This window comes from Platalea leucorodia (genome assembly GCF_965183815.1).
Source record: "Platalea leucorodia genome assembly, chromosome: 5".
Lineage (NCBI taxonomy): Eukaryota > Metazoa > Chordata > Aves > Pelecaniformes > Threskiornithidae > Platalea > Platalea leucorodia.
This window is the reverse complement of record NC_138827.1, coordinates 78,293,754-78,314,053: the sequence shown is the minus strand read 5'-3', so window position 1 is coordinate 78,314,053 and position 20,300 is coordinate 78,293,754. Positions and strand designations below refer to the sequence as shown.

The following is a 20,300-nucleotide window of genomic DNA, read 5'->3' as shown; positions in this document are numbered from 1 at the left end:
CTCATAAACCAAACCATGGCATATGTAGATCAGTTCTCTACCCCTCGTTCCCTGTCAAAATTCTCCTGAGGTTCCAATATGCAGAAAAAGGTAACTTGATTCAGTTACAACATATTAGCAGATAGCATTTTAACCGCAGTGAGAGAAGTGTAACTGGACCTTTGTAACTTGCATCACAAAGGAGATATACAAATATTTTATAAGTCAACAATAAACAGAAACATGCAGCAGAACAGAGCTCGTCTTCTCCAAGTAGATTTAGACACTCATTTTCAATCAAAGAACAATCTTTATCCCTGGGAAATTGAATTGAGTAGACTATTTCACCTTACTTCCTTCTCTTTCTCTCATCAATATTATTACATCCAAAAATCACTGCAGTGGAGGTGGCTGTGCTTGTAATACAACACAAAAGAGTAAGGAAACAGAAAGTGTTCTACTTCATTAGTAACGATGTTTCTCATCAGGAACTTGAAATGTGAAAGGGATTTTGACACAAACATCTACCGGCTTACATGCACAGCCGAACTGCTTTAGTCTAAAATGAGTATGACTGAAATGACTACTGAACTATTTACTATTGGAAGTAGGATTTGAAATCTGTATCTGAGGTAATGATACTGTAGAGGGATGACAGCACTGATACGGTGGTTAGTACCCTAGTCTTCTCCAAAATCCCTGAGGACTTGTTGATGGGGTAGCATTGATGATGCTCAGGACTAAAAACCCCGGACTGGAACATACTGGAAATTACCGAATCTGATCCTCAATACAAAAGCTGGGTTCTTAAGTTGCTTACCCTTCCCCTTTCTTCCATTCTGTAACAAAGACAAGTGAGAAAAACATTGTTTCTCCTTCACTTTTTCCATTTCAGTGTTTAAGACTTCACTGGCTCAGAGTACTATGAGAGAGAGATGCCTATTCTCCAAAACAGAAGCTAGTCTGAATCTAAAAACGTAAGCCATAAAAAGCAAGATGAGACACTTTGAAGCTAAAAATCTCACTTGAGAGTATCAAAAAAGATATTAAGCTCCTGAAAATTTCCAAACTCATTTAGTAGCAAGTAAAACTAATATAGGTTGCTTGACTATACATTGCCAAAAGCTATGCTCTAACCTATAATAAATAAGAGGGAGGCATCCTAAAGAAGAATTGATTCAAAGAACTAGAAATTTGCATTCAGGCAAGCAAGCAGCAGATTGCTTAGCCAGCTAAGTCTGTGACAGCGGCGTTCAGTGAAGGACCACAACTACGTACAACATACACTTAAATCACTCCAAGCACATTCAGAAAGCCTTTGAAAAAGAGGACTGACAGAACGCGTAGTTTCTTTGCAGACACGATTCAGGAGATAAATCACTGACACAATTCCAGAAAAAAATACGCAATTACTAGACAATATCAGTATTTTTATTGGGTAACTTGATTTTAAAGTAGAGAACATTTCACAAAAACATTTTGTCTATGGTTTCACCAGCACCAACGCTTTTAGGGAAGTAGTAAGGAAAACTGAGGCATAAAGCACAAGCTTCCCAAACAGTGGGAAGTAAGTAGCAGAAAATTGAAGTAAGCCCTTTACACACCTAACTGGGAAGAAAGAAGAGCAGCTATTTATTAGTCTCTGCTTTCTCCATATCCACTATGCAATAACAAAACCTATACTCAGCCATATCTCTGCATCTCAGGTTTGTTTCTGAGCAGTTTAAGCATTCTTCAGTTTTAAACAGACTGAAGTTTGAAAGGAATGTTGTACCTCACGATGCATCCAGAGTCAGGAACATGTCGCATTGCGAGGATTTTGAGACAAAGTTTACATCATTGTCTTTGAAAATGTCACCATATCCGATTTTTCTGTGTCCCTCTCTTCACTGCTCATGTTATCTATACACTGAATGAAGCAAAGTTGTGTAATTAATTAATTTGAAATCTAGTGCCACATTATTCCTTCCCCTAGTACTATATGTCTTAAGTAGCATGTGTTTATAAAGGTGACAAAAATAATTACTGGAAAGTCCCAATTCCAATGAAGATCAGGAAGAAACAAAGTTTCTAAAGTGTTTGGACAGTATATACAAATAAAGATGCCCCTTCTTATCCTGCACAGGTTTGGATAACTTTATAAATAGTTAAGTTTTTGCTTGTTGAAAGCTAACATCTATTGCTTTAGTTTTTGCCTATGAAAATCCAAGTGTTTAAATAAAATATCACACAAATTACTTGATCCTCTGAACTGCCATGGCAGATGAAAAAAAAGTGTCGTTAGCAGGTAGCAATTCGTAAGACTACACAAGCCAACTATAAAACTGGTGGAGCATCCGAACTCAAAGCTGCAGTTGTTCAGTCTTACAACTGCACCCACAGAACTGTGTATAAACAGCTCAGAAATTATGGTGATGACAGCCAAAAAAAATAAAAACACCGAGAAGAGCATCTGGAGAGAGAAGAAGAAAAGAAACAGAAGATGGGAAGCAAAACTGAATTGTTCAAAAGGAGGTTTGGTATGATGTGCAGCTGGTAAGACAGGGATTATACACACAGCAACGAAGTCGGAAAGTTACTTATAGCTGCTTTCACTCAGCACAGCCTTACTGAAATGAAGTGTTAATGCATAGTTCTTTTGCGTTACTCTGATAGTATAATCAGCTTGATGCACCCGGATGCTCTCAGAGAATACAAGAGGCTCGCTGGGGCACGGCTGCGTTGGGCTGGTGGTGTGGTATGCTGGGCTGTCATGTATCACTCACAACATTGCAGAAACTGTTCTTCATTACGCAGGTCATCCTGCTTTCTACAGTCTGCAGCCTTTGATGAGTTGTAAGAATAGCTTGAAGCTACCTTTATCTGTCCAGGACAGGCCTTCCCAAAAACCAGGAGGATCCCCTCCACCACTCCCCACTTTTTACCAGTTTCAAGGCTCAATATATCCTAAGTAAATTACTGAGGCTTTATTTCCTGACTTCGCAACCTACACTTCAGCTATTTATAAGTGCCATGTTGTAACCAGGTGGACTGAAATTTTTGAAAAAAGCTTCACCATACAGCATTGCCCATTCTTAAAACATCCCAGAAACATTTTATTTGAAAAATTTTACTGTTCTAATGCTTAGGAGCCAAGACTTTACGTTTGGCACAGAGCAAACTCAGTATCAGAGATAAGCCATCGCACTTGTATGAAAGTCCATCCAAATCAGATATTCATGTCCTCAGTAGCAAAACTGCTCAAATTTAACACTGAAGAGTCTCAGCAGTTTAATCTCTTTCTGTAATCCACAGCACCTGCATGCAAGCGGAGCACTGGAGTGAAGCGAGACTTTTCCTGGAAGGTGTTTTCTTTTCCTGGAAGGTGGGGCGAGGTTACACACCACAGCTGAGAGCAGGGACCCATCTTCCCCATGCTTAGAGACATGTCCCCAACACCTGCTGTTACCCAAACAACACGCATTCACATTCAAACAGATGCGGGGAGACTCCAGAGGGGGAAGCAAAGGAAAGCAAAGCAAAGCAGGAAGCCTGGTGAAAGAAATCATCCAGACCAAAGGACTGGACTGGAACTGAGCCAGCAAGAATGGGATGAAATCAGAGAAGAGGGAAAGACAATCTGGCAAAGACCCATGGAGAGCACGTCAGCTAGGAAGAAGGTGGGGAAAAAAGTTTGGGATAGACAGAACAACTGCATAAAATGTCACTGGAATTGGCAAGTCAGATGACTACAAGAAGTCAACTGGCAATGTCAGGCAAAGATGCTGGAAAGAAAAGAGACTGCCATTAGGCTGATGGATGATAAATGAATTTGTACTCATTAATTAATTTGTGTAAGACATAATAAAGAATAACTGTTTATTAAGCAAACAGCATACACTATCCCCTCTACAGTAGGTAAGTGCTCTATGGAAAACACATGCCATCCTCTAGTTAAAACAACCTGAGCCGTAAGGTACTCTCTCTCAATATCAGACTTGTGTGTGCAAAACTCCATTTACATACAGATAATATAAATAATCTTTTAATATTTTTTAAAAACATTTCAGTTGTAAGGCAGGGACAAGAAGTGCAACATATTTAAAAAATTATAATTTTCCAAATCTGTCAGCATAGAAGACAGCCTTAAAATCATTAAGTAGCTATGTCAAGAAAACATCTCAATACCACAATGGCATTACACCTTATAATTATGATTTAAAGAATTCTACATCAAATACATTCTCAAATATATTTAGAAGAATAAAATTTATCTGCCTACACATCCATTACTGTACGATCTATAGTATATTTAAATATACACTTAATGTAATTCAGCAAATAAATGTAATTCAGAAGCTGAAAACTGCATTCTGCCCTCACTCAGGTATCTTGCTACTTGACTAATACACTGGTACTGGCAAATAACTGTTTGCTCTAAGTGATGTAATTCTGTTTGTCTCTGCACTGCAGAGGTTCATTAACAGCAGCATCCCTCCTTTTAGAAGAGGAACGACTTTTAGGTATTTGGTCCGAATGGGGATTTTTTTGCTATTAGCAAAATTGGCAAAGTTCATCTATTTCAGACAGCATTTGAAAAGGGCTGAAACTTGGACAGCAAAAGGAAATTGTGTTTCTGTGGAACTAAGATAGAGATGTTTCACACTTTTATTGAGTCACCATATTCCTAGTTGTAAAAGAGATGGAGCTGGCCTGCAGCTGTTCATTCCCTTAACTTTATTTCCTGTGAATTTATTTACTAAGATTCTTAAATATACATATGCTCATACTGCTTGTTAAATCATGTTTTGCTTCAAGGTATGTCACGTTAATATTACCATTTCCATTAATCTTTGTTTCTTTTGGTTTTTAAAATGTCTTTTTGAAAGGTCTCAAACAAAAATGCAGGTAAAATGCTAAGGAAGAAGTTTCACTTTTTTTTTTTTTTTTTTTACATAGAGATCAAATATTTATTGCTAACCAGTTGAAGAGGAGTCTGTACAAAAATAGTATCTCCAGGACTTCTCTAAAATCAGACATTATTTAAGGGTGGAAGGGGAGGTTTGAGAGCATAGAGTTTTTTTGTCGTTGAGTTTCTTTTCAGTTTCCTTTTCTTTTCTTGTTTTTAACAGGCATACTGAAGCCATGAAAACCTTCTGGATAGCATTTCTTCTCCTGTCACCATCCTCTTGCTCTACCAGCACATGACATTGCCTTGCTCTTTTGCTGAGATGGTGAACACACAACTATTAGATCTACCACTGGGCACGTACCCACAGAAATTCAACCAAGAACACCAAGTTTCCATTTACCACCAGATAATAACTTTCTTTCCTAACTAGTTTAAAAGTGAAAGACTGAGTAAAGCAGATTAATTCATACTCAGGCCTATTGAGTCTTCCTTGTACTTCATCCTTGATATTTCTTTCTCCATGTCAGATCTCCTCCCCCCCCCCCCTTTTTTTTTTTTAATATTTGGAACATCTGAAGCAATATGGAAAAGATGAATACAAAAGGATTATTCACTCTCATACTACAAGATCTAAGGAGCATCAAATGAAATTATGATGTGGCAGATGCAAAACAAGCATAAGGAAGTACTTCTCCATATAGCACATAGTTAAACCGTGGAAGTCCCTGCTCCAGGATATTGGGATGCCAAAAGTATACTTGGGTTCAAAAGGTCAATGGCTAAATTCATCGAATAAAAATCAGTCAAAAATTATTTACCACAAGTATATCATATCTGGCTTAATCAGTTCTATAATAACAGATTGCAAGAAGCTGGACGCATACACTCTGTTTGCTTAATCTGTTCCTATAATCTTCCCTGGACATCTGTTAGTAGCCTGTCAGAAACGTGATACCAGAAAAGACAGACCTTTCATCTGACCTAATTATGCCTCTTCTAGCTTAAGAACACTAAAAATGCTATAAAAATTAATGGGAAAAAGGTTATTTATTATGACATATACGCCACCTTTCTAAATACACAGGAATAAGACACTTCAAGAGAGGCACCCTATCCCATCAACACCCAACTTAGTTTTGTTACCAGAGTGTCTACCATAACATTTTGAGAAACAACCCCTTGAAAATAATGTTAACACACATTTGGATACTCAACAAGTCTGAAGTATATTCAAGAAAACGATGTTCAAAAATCTGTATCAAGTCTCAGACAACTTAGTTATGATGCTGTAGATATTAGAAAATCTTTAGCAGCATAGTCAGCTCTTTAAATTACAGTCTATGCGTAGGATGACAAAATTCACTTATTTAGACACGAGAAGTTAAGTCAAAAGATCAGTCTATGCAGCTCTGACACATACAGTATTCCTGGTGCTCACTGCAAAGAGTAAGTCCAAAATACTGAACCGAACAGTATGCTACACCTGGTCCACTACATCCGCTCCTTAATTAGCTCAATATATTTCATAATTGGAATCCATATTATGACCCACTAAAAGCACCCTCTTTAGCAAGACTAAAATGTAAACCTTTAATTAGGTGAAGGGCTGACAAATCTCATGTCCTGGATTTATGTGACATCCTGTGACTCAGAAAGCAGTTTTAACTGAAAATTAATAGGCTTATTTAGAATACTTTCATGGTAAAACTCAAAAACACGTACACCACGTTAAGGTGTTAGATCCATATAAAACCACTAGGAATTATTAAAAGAAGGGCTTAAGCATTCATTTCGAGTACAGCAATATGTAGTAAGAATGGTTTCAGTGGATTTCCCCCATACAACATCATGATTACTGTCATCTGATCATAACACAAGTGCGACTAACACAGCTGCCATGTCAGCTTCTCTTCAGGGGCTAGGTCTTAATCATAAATCAACTGAATGACTAATTCAACATTGTTAAAACCAGCAAGTAACTGCTTGGAGCCATTCCAGTTTTTACATCTTTCAAAAGGTCAATACACCTACTCAAACACACAATAGTCCTATCTTTCACTATGTTTTCTTCTTTTCTGGGATTGAAAAATAACATGTTAGCACTTAAATGTAAGTGTGTTTTAACTAACAATTAAAATGTTCATTAATTCTGAAAGAGTGACCCAGTAAAACAAAGACAATTTTAGTTTTCCTCTCTACCCACAATCAAAAAGCCTTTCCTCTCCTTTGCCGTTTTAAACACTTTCGTAGTTGCAAAAGTCTTATGAAGACATTTTACTGCTGAGTGTTTCCTGCATTAACCTTACTTTTATTATAGTAATATTATGAATTAAGCTCAGAAATAAACTTTTTCAAGTTGAACGACTAGTCTAAATGTGGCTTGCATTTCAAATATGAACCTCAGCCCCTCAAAATAATAACAAAAATCACAAATTAAGTGGCATCAAACAGTAAAATATATTCTAATCATTTGCATCTGCTTGCACCACACAAATGACAAAAGCCTACCGTTAGCATCCTTCATAGAAAACATTTATTCTGCTCTTAAATATAAAAGCTATGTTGCATAAACAGAGGATTTAAAGCTGTGGCAGAGTGGCTGAATGAAAGAAAATGGCAATCTTTCTGGTTCTAGTAGATGCCTTTCCCTATCACACAATGTTTCCCACTCATAAATACATGACAAATACTTCCTCAATCATTTTTTACGAGCAGGGATGCACAGGGGGTAGTCAATGGCTAGCTTGAGGGAAAATAGGAACAGCAGGAGGCAGAAACTGTACTGAAAATGGCTATGTGGTAAATTCTCTTCTGGAACATCACTCAGCTACCCAGGCTTTGATCTTTCAGCTACAATTACACTCACATCCACGAGATCTGGGTATACTTTTTAAAAACTAAATCATTAATTGTAATAGAAACAGTTAAACCATTTCATTATATGACTCCTCAACTCAAACATCTGATTTTTTACAAATTAAAAATTGCAATTTATACAAAGATTTGCTTTCAATTGGGTTTAACTATGTCATCATCACAACCAGTCTCACAAAAACCATGGGGTGACTGGCGACAGCTAAATCACAGACTGGCGTCTCCTAAGTAGTCTGTCTACCATTAGGGTCTGGGAAATGGTATTTACTGTACAATTAGAGCCCGTGAGCTCTACCTGTAATCATCCAAATACAGGTGCGAGGATCCTTTTTTTGGAGAGGGAAACCGACTCATCCATTTTCACATAAACTTCCACATCTGTACTGTTATAGCAAACCTTAGGAAATCTCAACATTTGTACTTTGGAAAAAAAAAAAAATCATCTGACAATAACAGAGCACATACTACTATCCTGATTTTAAAGACTTCCTTGGGTAGAACCACTTTTAATGTTTAAATCGTCATACCCAAAAAACATTCAAAGAAGGAACAAATTAATTTGAAATTATAAAATTTGGCCAAATATGAAAAGCTTACATTATTACATTGATTATCAAGTTTATTCCCAAGTCTGTGTTTTGGGCTGAGAGGGTTCGCTATTAAATAGGTTAAATTTTGTTCTTTAATACTAACACAAAATGTCTTGGAGTATCAAAAGGACAGTTTCAGTTGCAGTAATTTCACAGAATTTATTCTAATGATTTATTGGAGTTAACCATCTGACATTAATTATTGTTTTGGCTTCCAGTCTATGAATGTTTATTTTTCAGTTTAAAGCCTTCTCACTCTTTGATATCATATGGAAATGAGAATTTTTAATGGAAAATTGAAACCATGTGCATCTAAGTACTTAATGAAGTACAGGGAGAAACAGAGGGTGTACTTTAGGAGAATTCAGATATTCCGCTTTAGATACTTTTGATTTGTTTGGATGAGTTACACGCATATATCCGTTCACAAACATACGTTTATACATCTTCAAAGTATCTCACAAGTACAGCATTTAAAGATCTGAATACTAAGAAAAGGTTTGTTGTTTGGTTGGTTTTTTTAAACTAAACATACTGCTGTAGATTTTTTTCTTCATTGTATACTACTTAATATGTTCCCTCCTCCACAAACCAAATATTTATCCCATCTAGAGCTTCCAATGACATGCTAAATGCTGCAATTCTCAACAGCGGATTCCCACCATATGTCTACCATGTTAGGACTGGATCTTCATCCAGTTCATTGACTGTCTGATAGATTGATTTCATAACCATCACGTACTTAAAGTCATAATATTGATGTCAGGAATACTTGACTAAAACCTGTGCTGTTCGTGGCATTAAAGCCCATCAAAACAGGCCTGTAAATCATAAGCGAAGTGCAAGCAGTGGCAAGGAAGCCAGGCACCCAACTGCAAACAGAAGAGTACTGTTAAAATGTGCAATTTTGCCACTGTTTGAAAGATTTCTGTGAAACTCACATAGCTTTAGTCCTCTGGCATTCAATTCATTCCTTTGGAATGAAAATGATGTTGTTCAGACAATCAGCATTATATAACATGACAAAACCATATGTTTATTGAAATCAGTCCTTCTAAATCAAATCTATTTTCTTTACAGTTAATGTATTCATACAAAAACGTAAGGGAGGAAAGCATATTCTTTCCTCTTCTGCACTTTCTTTCTGGGTTTCACCATATACATTGTACTCAAGCAGCATGTCAACAGTAGAATAACAAAAGTAACAAAAGTGCAACATTAGTTTTTATTCCTATTTTAATTAATATCCTTGGTGATCTTAATGTGCAAGGAATTATTCACCATTAAAAATGTGAAATAAAACCACAAATTTAGATATTTAACCTGAACACACTCACCACTTGTTTTTCTTTCTAATGTAGTCTTTTTCAGAGAGGTTAACCAAGTAGATCATCGGTTTTGAAGTAAAAAACAAATGTTTGTTCAAAACATCAATCTACAAGTGAAAATATATAAGAAGAATTTTTAAAACAAGTTATACCAACTTGAGTTAATTTTATGACCATTTTCCTCATGGCACGTCTGAGAAGGCAACAGAATTAAAAGTCTAATATATAGATCACTGATAAACAGAATCAGCTGACGAATTTAACATTCAATACACTATGAAGTCTAAAAAAAAAACTTTAAAAAAAAAGGACAGTAACAGGTAGCAAAATTAGAAGTCAATTCATGGGATAATATTTATAGCCTACCTCTTTGTCATTCCAATCATGATAGAAGCGGACAGCTTTCTTTTCATCTATTACCCATGTCTTGATTTTGCACATTACGTCCTACGCAAGATCAAGAAAAAACAAAGTCAAAACCACAGCTGGATATCAGACCATTCTCTTCCATAAACAAGGCGTGTATACATTAAGATTCAAAATGTACACACAAATTAAAAATTAGATAATACCTTTTAAAAACAAATTTTTACTCTCCCAGAAAAATAGAAATTGCTGCTTTAAAAGTCACTAAAGAGCAATATCGATTATTAAAGCAATACAAATCCCATAATTAGGAAGTTAAATAGACAATACTCAAGTATCATCTCTCGCCACCACGAAAATTAGCAGAGCTCATAAAATCTATGTAAAAATCAGTACATTTTAGGTTGCTTTTCAAACTCAGTAAGACGCAACATTTCAGCATCCAGCGGGAGAGACCACGTACAATATAAACATGCCATTAAGAAAAGGGAATGGGTGGGGAAAAAACACAGCAAATATCTTTTTTTTTAAATTGTGAGCAAAAGAAATTGAGCCTATTATTGATGATCCACCCTTCAAGAAATTAATTCAAATGGCCAAAGCCCTTTTTATTCCGCATTAATTTTTCGCCAACACCTTCTCCCTCCCCCCCAAAATGAAACCTGCCAAAGCCTCCATTACACAATGGCAAGAGCCTTGCACTGGTGACCTCCAACCAGCTGCATTCACTTTCAGAACATCTCTCTCGGCAGGAAATCTAAAGGCCTTTTAGTTAGCAAGCTAGTGTGCATTCAGAAGGAGTAACTGCAGGAAGAGCCCAATGTGCTTTGTTTCTCTGGCCTTTCTTCACAGAAAGATTAATCATCTGTGAAATGGAAACGGCAAACAGCAAGTGACACAAACTGAACCCTTCAAGCCTTTCCTCATCAGTTTTGTGGTCGTGAATCTGAAAGCTGCGTGTGGCACGGTTCTCCTTACAGGCAGGTGTTAATAAAAGGCTCTTGGGTCTGAAAGGTCAAACTCGGCTCTTCTAGGAGTAGTACATTTTAGAGTCGCCTATTTTTTGTTGTAGATAATTTATGATCATGCTTTAAATAATGCATTTTTTAGGTTATAATTGACGCAACTGAGAATTAAGATCTTTAAAATACAAGGAAACATTCCCTAGACCGTTGAGCACACAACATTTTTTGCGCTTAATGCTATGTGGTTGAAGTACATTTATAAACAACCACAAATAACATCCGTATTTACTACAGTCTTTTCTAGTCTTGCAGTTGCTTTAGTGAAAAACAAAGAAAAAGCTCTTCTAAGTCTTCAGATCCTGATTTGAAACCCTCCAGGAACAGGACTCCCCACAGATTTTAACAAGGAAGGGGCAAGCTAAAACTTTTAATGAAATCTAACATGTTCTGCCTAAGAATAATCACTTTTACTCTCCTATAACTGAATTTCACTCATAAATGTTTAAAAGTGGCTAATATAACACCATTTCCTACAAGGAGAAGATCAAAGTGCTATATTACAAATGCATTATGATTAAAAAAGCACTGTGCAGCTTTGCTATTAACTGTTCTTTAAACCCTAAAAGGCTTCCCATAGATCTCACTTGGCACTGCATATACAACCTTTGACAAGTAATGTAGACCATTTTTATTCATTGCCTAAAATTGTAGGCAATTATGTGCGTCACACTGGCCACCTGCAAATTCTGAATGCCTGCTCCAGTTGTCAGAGCAAAAAACTAATGTCGGAGGGGATTAATCTAGGGGGAGAGAGTCCTCTTTAATGGCTCCAGCAGGTGAAATGGCCCAGCTGGTTACTATGATGAGTGGCCAGAACTGCTTATGTAGAGACATGCAACAAGATTACACATAAAGAAGAAAACAGTGGTACCATCTTATCTTTAACCCTATGTGCTTTTAATTTTTTAATTACTCAGTAGAAAGAAGATAAGGGAAGCAATTCTACCAATAGGTACTTTTCATTTAAGATCTTTATCCTCAGCTTTTGTTTAAATAGATACATAAAAATCAACACAATCTCCAAGATTCCTGTTCAGCAGTGAAGGAATTCCAATTACACACTATTTCGGGTTTTAAACTAATTCTGTAGGCACCTACCACGTGGCTTTCAGCATTACAGTTCCCCCCCAATAGCAACGCATTATTGCGTATAAATTGGGGTCAATAAAAAATTGACAGAAAAAACGTTATAGCACAAGTTGTCAAAGCCAATCTTTTAGGCTTAAGCAGCAATGAAATATTTTTTCATCACACCGCAAGGGTAGCTATGTAACGCGGAACCTTCAGAAAATTTCAAGCATCAAGGCAGCAAATGAAGTTTGCTCTTTCTAAAGCCTAAGCACACACTTGCCAATCGGAACTTCTCTTCCACATTCAGTTGCTACCTACAGTGACAGATCTAAACCCATTGTGGCACAGACCTAACTTTTCAGAGTTCTCATTTAGGTTTGGCTTGGTGCTCTTTGCAACTGTTGTTCTAAAGGAGTAATTACACAGCTAACTTCCGCAGGGAAGGCTGACCAACAACCGAATATGCTGGGGAGAACCAACAGCCATGGACTTGCAATTTTATTTTGGTTTTACAGAGAAGGTGGCAAAGTATTGGATGGAAACTTACAAGCAAATATAGCCTTTATGTCTGAAACTGGTGAGGCGGTAAGACACAAAGAAAAAATTTGGAAATAATTATTCAGTCAAAGTCAAATTTTTCTCTGATGGACTATCTGGGCAGTCACACCATGCAGAACATAAGGCAGACAGTCCAGAAGCGAAGAAAAGGGACAGATGAACTCTGATTCCCCTGCGTCAGTGGTCGTGTCCCATTTAAATGAGATTTAGTATGATCCCTTAACAAGATCCCCTTGATCTTTAAGGTCCCTTCCAACCCAAACCATTCTATGATGAAATACTAATGGCAATATGAAGAAAGGCAACTATTTCCACATATTTCTTTTCCACTCAGCTGTCCCAATACTCTAAACACACACACAAAAAGCAGATTATCAGGTTATAGCTCATGTCACACCATTTTTAGTTTTGGCCTAGTGAAAGAGTATGAACTGACCTTTTTATCTTCACTATCACTGTAACAGTCATTTAAACACATTTAATCACTACTCTAGTTAACTCCGAGATGCTTAATAACAGAATACAGAGCAATGATCCACTTTGTTTCATTAGATCTGGCCTCCCCAGTTGCACACTTTGAGGTCAATCTGTCACCAGCAGAATGATCCACTTCTCCTTGTTTGATGAGAGGGGTATACGCGTTCTATTTTTCAGCTAGCAACATTATAGCAAGCACCATTTAAAAAGCCGCCAAAACCCCCTCCAAAATCCAATTTACTTACAGTTGTCAAGGCATATGAAATACAGCAAACCTCATGAATATCAAATACCACTGTTTTAAACATCAGTTAATTTCTGACTATATCCTTGGCAATATATTCAGCACATGCAAATACTTAGTATATTTAGCCATATGCAATATAGCGATTTTAATTTATGTCCTGCTCTCATTTTCCGAAGGTGGCAAGTACTCAACCCACAGATGCTAAGCAGGACTTTAACAGTAAGTCCCATCAGTATAAAATACTGTAAAGAAATACATTTAAATTGCATTTGGGAGATTTATCAAGACATGCTCATGAGACACTACTGCGTAGAAAAACGTGCATACATTAATAAACTCTCTGGATGGATGATAGTAATAATGTGTGCCAATGCCAAATTCTTCTTACAGCATGAGGGACTAAACTGAAGCTTGGAAAACTCAGTTGCCTACTTGGCATCAGAGAATTTTGAGTTTTTTGTTGTAAATTAGCAGGGCATGTAATTAACTTCCGCAAATTTAATAAAGTAGTAAGCAGTTGTGAGGATTATCACTTCACACTTCAAAGTGCAAGTGAATTCTCCGTGATCCTGCAGGCAGTGCAAAAGTCTCTGCTACTACAGAGAGTAACTGTGAGTACAGTAGGCTTTTTTCCGCCCACCAAGGGAGATGTTTCTGGGAAGTATGGAGTGTTTCACAGCACCTTATTCATTCCCTTCAAAACTTCTAAGATGTAATAACTGACCAGCTCTTCAAAAGCAGTTAAATACTTTTTATTAAAAATGTTTCAATTGTCCAAAATTCTATCATTTTCACTGCTCTGCTTCTCAGAAAAGCTACGAGTACCTAAAACGTTAGCTGTAGCTCTTAGTTAGCTCCTCTCATTTCATACAGCATAGCATATCAATAATGAAGGTAGTAGTGTATAATTAATATATTCAGACTTCCCTAAGGAATCTGGCTTAGTGACGTAAGGTATTTAATTCAAAAAACACTGCATACACTAAATGGAGTCAACACCACCTAACCAGTAGGTCTCAGAATGTAACTGTAAATAGAAAATCCAGTGAGTATGTTTCTGGTGGCACTCCAAAGAAAGTATTTGCATTTCACTAGTTATCATCTTTCATCGACAGCCTAAAAAAGACCACGTTAATGACACAGATTCTGAGAATAGTAAATTACTAACGACATGAATCATGTGTGTAGTGACCAGAACAGCTAGACAGATTTAGTGAAAGCAAACAGTGTTTTTCAATACAATAAATTCAAGTTCATACACCTGCTAGGTGGGGGACAAGGGAGGGTGGACACAGTATTTAGCGGGCAGAGGACTTCCCCCTTGAGAGAGTCGCTGAGAAGGAACCGTACTAACTAAAAAGACTAATACCATCTTTGAGTATATAAATAGGCTAATGTCCAATGCGAGTAATTCTACACTTATCTCTGTTGAAATACTGAAAAGCTGGAGAAAAATAAGAGGTTTTGAAAAAGTGTTTATACATGAAGACTCTGTGCTTAAATCTTATGCTGTTTATTCTTATTGCATTTCACATATATATATATAATTAACAAAAAACTCGCATAGTACAGGGTTTTTCACAGTAGCATACAGAAATCAAATGGCTGAAAGTTGAAGTTTGACAAATACAGACTAAAGCTGTGTCTTATTTCTAAACAGTAAAGATAATTCATCACTGGCACAGCTTATGCAGGTTACAGTAATTTACCTCTAGCTAGAAAATATTTAAATAAAGGTTAATTTTTTCCCCTGAGATACATTCTATTTTAACCACAATTGTGAGAATTAAACTGGGATATGCGAGAGATCAAAGTAGATAATAATTAGTATTCCATCTGGCCTTCAAAATAGCTGTGATGGTTTCTCAGACACAGATAGAGAACTATGCTATTTGAAGTAGAAAGTACTCATAACTAGCTCAACTGTGCTGCACCAAAACCAATTTATTGTGCGCACACCAATTTCCTTGTTAACACAAGGCGTACGGTGTGCACCGTGCCCACAGGCCTTCCATTCATGGCTTTCCTTGGAAATCTTTTTCAGTTCTATTTAACGTGGCCTCAGCTCCCTGCTTTTCCTGGAGGTTTTCTGGCAACTTAAAAGAGCGAGGCTGAAGTGACAAAGTAAGAATTTATTGTAAAAACAATGTTTAGAAACAGTGGTATTTTTAAAGGACAATTAAGACAAATTTTGCAGATTAAAAAAAAGGCTAGATCATGTTTTTCAATTGTGTTAAGTGTTTAAATAAGCTGTAGCAGCTGGGTGCAAGAAAGAGAACAAGTCAGGTACTGCATCAACTGGAGTGACAATGAGCTCCTCTGTGGTACAAAACAATGTCTAATCTCTTACAATTCCCTTGCTCACTGACTTTAATAAAAATACAATGGGAGAAGTAATGGATTTAGGACAAGTGTATTATCCTTTCTTCTATTCAATACCTTCTAACAGAGCCAGTACAAGCTGTACGTGATATAAGATTTACTCAGATGCCAATAATGTTTATGAACCACAGCAAGTACTTTCACCCAAAACATCCTACAAGCATTCCAGGCAATGTAATTGATGTCAATAATCCCCAAATTCTCCTGTGTGGGTCATCCTTGTGGGTTCTAAGGCGTTATACATAAAATGACATAGTCACTTGTAGCTTCTCAAAGAAAAAAGCAGGCAGGAATACAGAAAGCAGTCTATCTACAAGTGATTATTTCTAGCAGTTCAGACATTCAGAACAAGGAAATTGCACTGAAAAGTAAAATGAAACATCTTCTGCAGAGTTCCACTAAACTTTTCTTACTGATTAGTTTACACACACTTATTTCCAAATAAATCCATGTGTGAATGGATTTGTTGTCCTAGATGTGAATTAAGCCAATTGAAAAAGGTGTCTTTTTCAGAATACAACTATTCATATATGGACTTATTTTGGCATATGTATATACTATTTAAAAATTACACCATGGCTTGAATCTAGACATACCCAGACAGACATTATTTACAAAAGTAATTACTTTAAGCCACTGTTCAAATCTACACAGGAAAGATCAGCCTTGACAGAAAGTATTTAAGCATTGACTTCTTTGTCTACTGATAACACCAAAAGAAATCCAAACGTGTATTTACACATTATGTACTTTTAAGTCAAGCTTTACTACCGATTAATTCGCAAACATCTGCCATGAATATTTTCCTGTTACATGCAAAATGTTCTCCAGAATGAACTTTAATTTCCTCTAAATACCACATTAAGCACAGTAAATGGTCCACTAAAGATTTTAGGCATAATTATATGCATTAAGAATATAAATATTTTCTCGATTCCCTATGATTTAACATTTAAGTTACTAATTGTAACAGCCATTGGCAGAAAGTATGTCAACAGTGTATGCTGCTCTTTTCCTTCCATCTCCAGTGGAACAAACTGGCCTCTCCAACTCTCCTCACAAAGAGGGACCAAAGAAACGGACAAAAAAAAAAAAATACAATTCATTGCTGTATTTATCTTCAACTTGGAACGAAAGAAAGGTGAAAATTCCCAACTGACATCATCAGTTAGAGGAAATAAGAGTTCATCCATCCGTGAGATCTCCGGCGAGTGCTTGCAGCACGAGGTCAGCAAATTCTGCTCAGCACCATCCCATTCATCAGAATATTGCAGGAAGGAAAGATTATCAGCGTGTTTTCACCTAGTATATATTGATAACGAGCAGAAACTGAATCTACCAGCTCTCTGCTCTTTGTGAAGTATCTCCCACACCATATTAGTAATTTTAAATGAAGAAAAAAAAAAAAAAATCTTCCAAACAGTTACTGTATTATCAGGACAGGACCAAGATGGCAGGGAGGAGGAAGAAAGGGATTAAAGCTACATAAAACATCATTAGGATGATTTGATTTTACTCCTCATAGTACATATATGCTGACAGATACACTCTGTGCCTATGGTCACTTTATCAATTATTAGTTCATCACCCACTGCAGTAACAAAACAAAGCTTGATGCCCTTCTTGTAAGTTAAATATGCACTAGATGGTTCTGGTACTATTACATTAAAGAGGAGTCTCAAACTGTTCTTTTCATAATTGCAATTACTTTTGCTCTTACAAAATGTGTTTGATTTGAAAAACTAATCCTATTTTAAAATTGACAGACTTTAACAATGGAATTTAGATATCTCGCAGGACTTGTAAAAGCACCCCTTTCAACCAAAAACTGGAAGTCCAAAAGCAGTGAACATTGATCCTGACCTGTAAAAGCTACCTTTTAACTGAAAATTGGAAGCTCAAACACTGTGGACATTGATACCGACCTAAAGATTTTGTCTTCGTATAACAAACATCAACAATCTGCATAAACTCAACTATAACATTCTTATGGTCAGATATATAAATCACAATGCCATTACCACCAAGAATTATTCTGTGCTGGAATTCAAGATTCAGTGCGCTAACAAAGGGCTGAAGGAATAGCTATCTACTGCAGAGGGTCAGTCTCTAAGGACTAGAACTGAATCACATGGGAAGGGTAATGGAAGAGAATCCTGCAATAATGCTCACTTAACTATATTATATGGTATTAACTTGAAGACTTCTGTCTCCAGGACTGAAAATCCCATAAATTTAAAATATATATATATATATATATATATATTTAAAACAAGTTTTAAAATTTGTACATTCTGATCTATAAATTCATACATGTGAATTTTACTTTGCAATTTCCTGCTACCCAAAATGACAGATGAATAATAAACTAATAATGAAGTTTAACTCAATATCTTTCTCATGTCTCTACAGATACCAGCACCAGACAGATTAAAAATGTAAAATCAAAATGACTCTGATTGCTTTCTGAAATTATATTCGCACTGTTTTAATACATGCAAATAACAAGGGTATTTTTATTCTATAATATCTCTTTAGAAGGTTATAGCCAAAATAATATTTAAAGGTATACTGAGTCTGAAAGAATAGTACCCTTAGTAAAAGCAGACAGTCACTTCTAAGAAGGCAGTGAGACCGCTGGCAAAACAGAGAAAAACATACGTGTAAAGGTAGGTATTCCAAGCCTATGTCAACATTACACGTTGCTGATCTTGGACCATATTGTGTCATCGATTTTTAAGTAGAACTTGAAAATTATTTCATTGATGGCTCCTTAACAGCAGTTGGCTGTTTTATTTCTGCTGACAGGGGACTGAGAAATCAATTCTCTGAGAGACAGGACGAACAGTTAACACTGTATTCAACTGCAAAGCCAGGTCACTGCACAAAGGTGAACTTACCAACTGTATGCAACGTAGGCTTATGCGAAGGCAAAATGATAATTAACCAGTTAGAACACAGGTGCGAGAAGGTGGGCGATCAAATACAAATCTCAGATTTAAGAATGGTTGACTGATACAGGCTGATGATTTTCTTTTCTCCTCCTCCTAAACCTTTTCATACTATCAAGTTACAGTTGTGGAGGCTTACTGATAAAGAGAATCCTCTAGAGCAGACAATTCATATTTATGAAATAAGAAGAATGACTTCTACTTTCAACTAGGTTCCATGAAACACACAGTGAAATCCCCTTTGATGCCAACAATAACTTTACACAGGTCACACGGAGATTATAGCCTCTCTGAAATCAGTAAATTTTCCTTAGCTTTCACATTAAGGTTATTTGTTATGTTCAGCAAACCACCAAAGGAAAAACATACTTGACTAAGATGAATATTATTTCTTTTCTTTCCTCACCTTCTTCTTTCCCTAACCTTATATAGTGTTCTTCCTCAACAGATCTCAAAGTGCTCTCAAAAAAAGTGGAAAGAAATGAAAAACGCAATTCAGGTGCTAGATGGTTTTGTTCAGCAAGCCAGTGAAAGGTCTGAAAGCGATACAGGTAAGAAAGCTTGCAATATCTTTATCTGAATGAACAACAGAACTTTTACAACTCTCAACCAGTTAAAACTCCTAAGAAATTCTCAAGTGTCTTTACCTTAAATTACTCCCAAAAAGCTGGGAAAAGGAAAACAATTAAAAAAAAAAAAAAAAAAAAAAAAGAGACACACACTAAAATTTGAACATTTTGTCTTAAAAACAAACCAAAACCCAAAACAGCCTACAAATACCAAGTCTTTTCCCTTGTAACCTCCTAGTTTTCCTGAAAGGGAAAATGACTGGGAACACTCAGGGCACAGAGAAGAGCCCTTTGTTGCACACCTCTGCTATGGAAAGAACAGAATATTAGCAATTGCTGTGTATTATATTGGTAAATAACTTAAAAAGGCAAATCCTGAGAAGTTCTCTCCCAGCTCCTTCCTTCCTGCTCCTCCCTCCCCCATTTTTGAAGACAACCTGTTTGAAAAAAAGTATTAATTCCAGTGTACACTGTCTCCTAATGACTTTTCTACCCTGGAGAGAGGAAACCTTGAACAGTAGCCACAAGCCGCATGGAAACATTACAAATTGTGCTGAACAGGGAACTCTCTCTGTGCCCAACAAGCTAACTGCAAAATGCAACAGATTTGTGAAGTGCAGAATGATCAAACAGCCAAAATACACTCCTAACATTTGGCTACTGCTTTAGGGAGCCATAATCTTTAACCATTTTTTTCACCAATCCCATATGGTTTCTCTCCTAGACCCATAAGTCATTTACTTAAGTCAGTACTGACTTACATAAGTCAGTTAATCATGCAGTACACTATATAAATGTAGAGAAGACCTGTGGTTGCAACACGAAACGTTAAAGGAAAAGAGGCAAAGCAAACTGTACAGGAGTGCCTCATAACCCAGTGGCTGAACATCTAAATAAACCCATCTAGTGGCTGGAAAAGCCCAAGAATTGGTGTTACAACCTTACAAGTACACAAATCTCTTTGTAGAAGCTGTGTAACTAGGCCTAAGGAT

General features: G+C 36.6%; 1 protein-coding gene across 3 annotated transcripts in view; it reads right to left on the bottom strand.

Moving 5' to 3' along the window:
- OLA1 (Obg like ATPase 1) overlaps positions 1 to 20,300 on the bottom strand; it is a 103,160-nt gene that overhangs the window by 30,665 nt on the left and 52,195 nt on the right. For all 3 annotated transcript variants that reach the window (XM_082313759.1, XM_082313758.1, XM_082313760.1), the window contains 2 exons: positions 10,029 to 10,109; positions 9,672 to 9,769 (listed from right to left, as the gene is read on the bottom strand). In XM_082313759.1, coding sequence (XP_082169885.1) covers positions 9,672 to 9,769; positions 10,029 to 10,109 — 179 coding nt within the window. The remainder of the gene's footprint in view (positions 1 to 9,671; positions 9,770 to 10,028; positions 10,110 to 20,300) is intronic.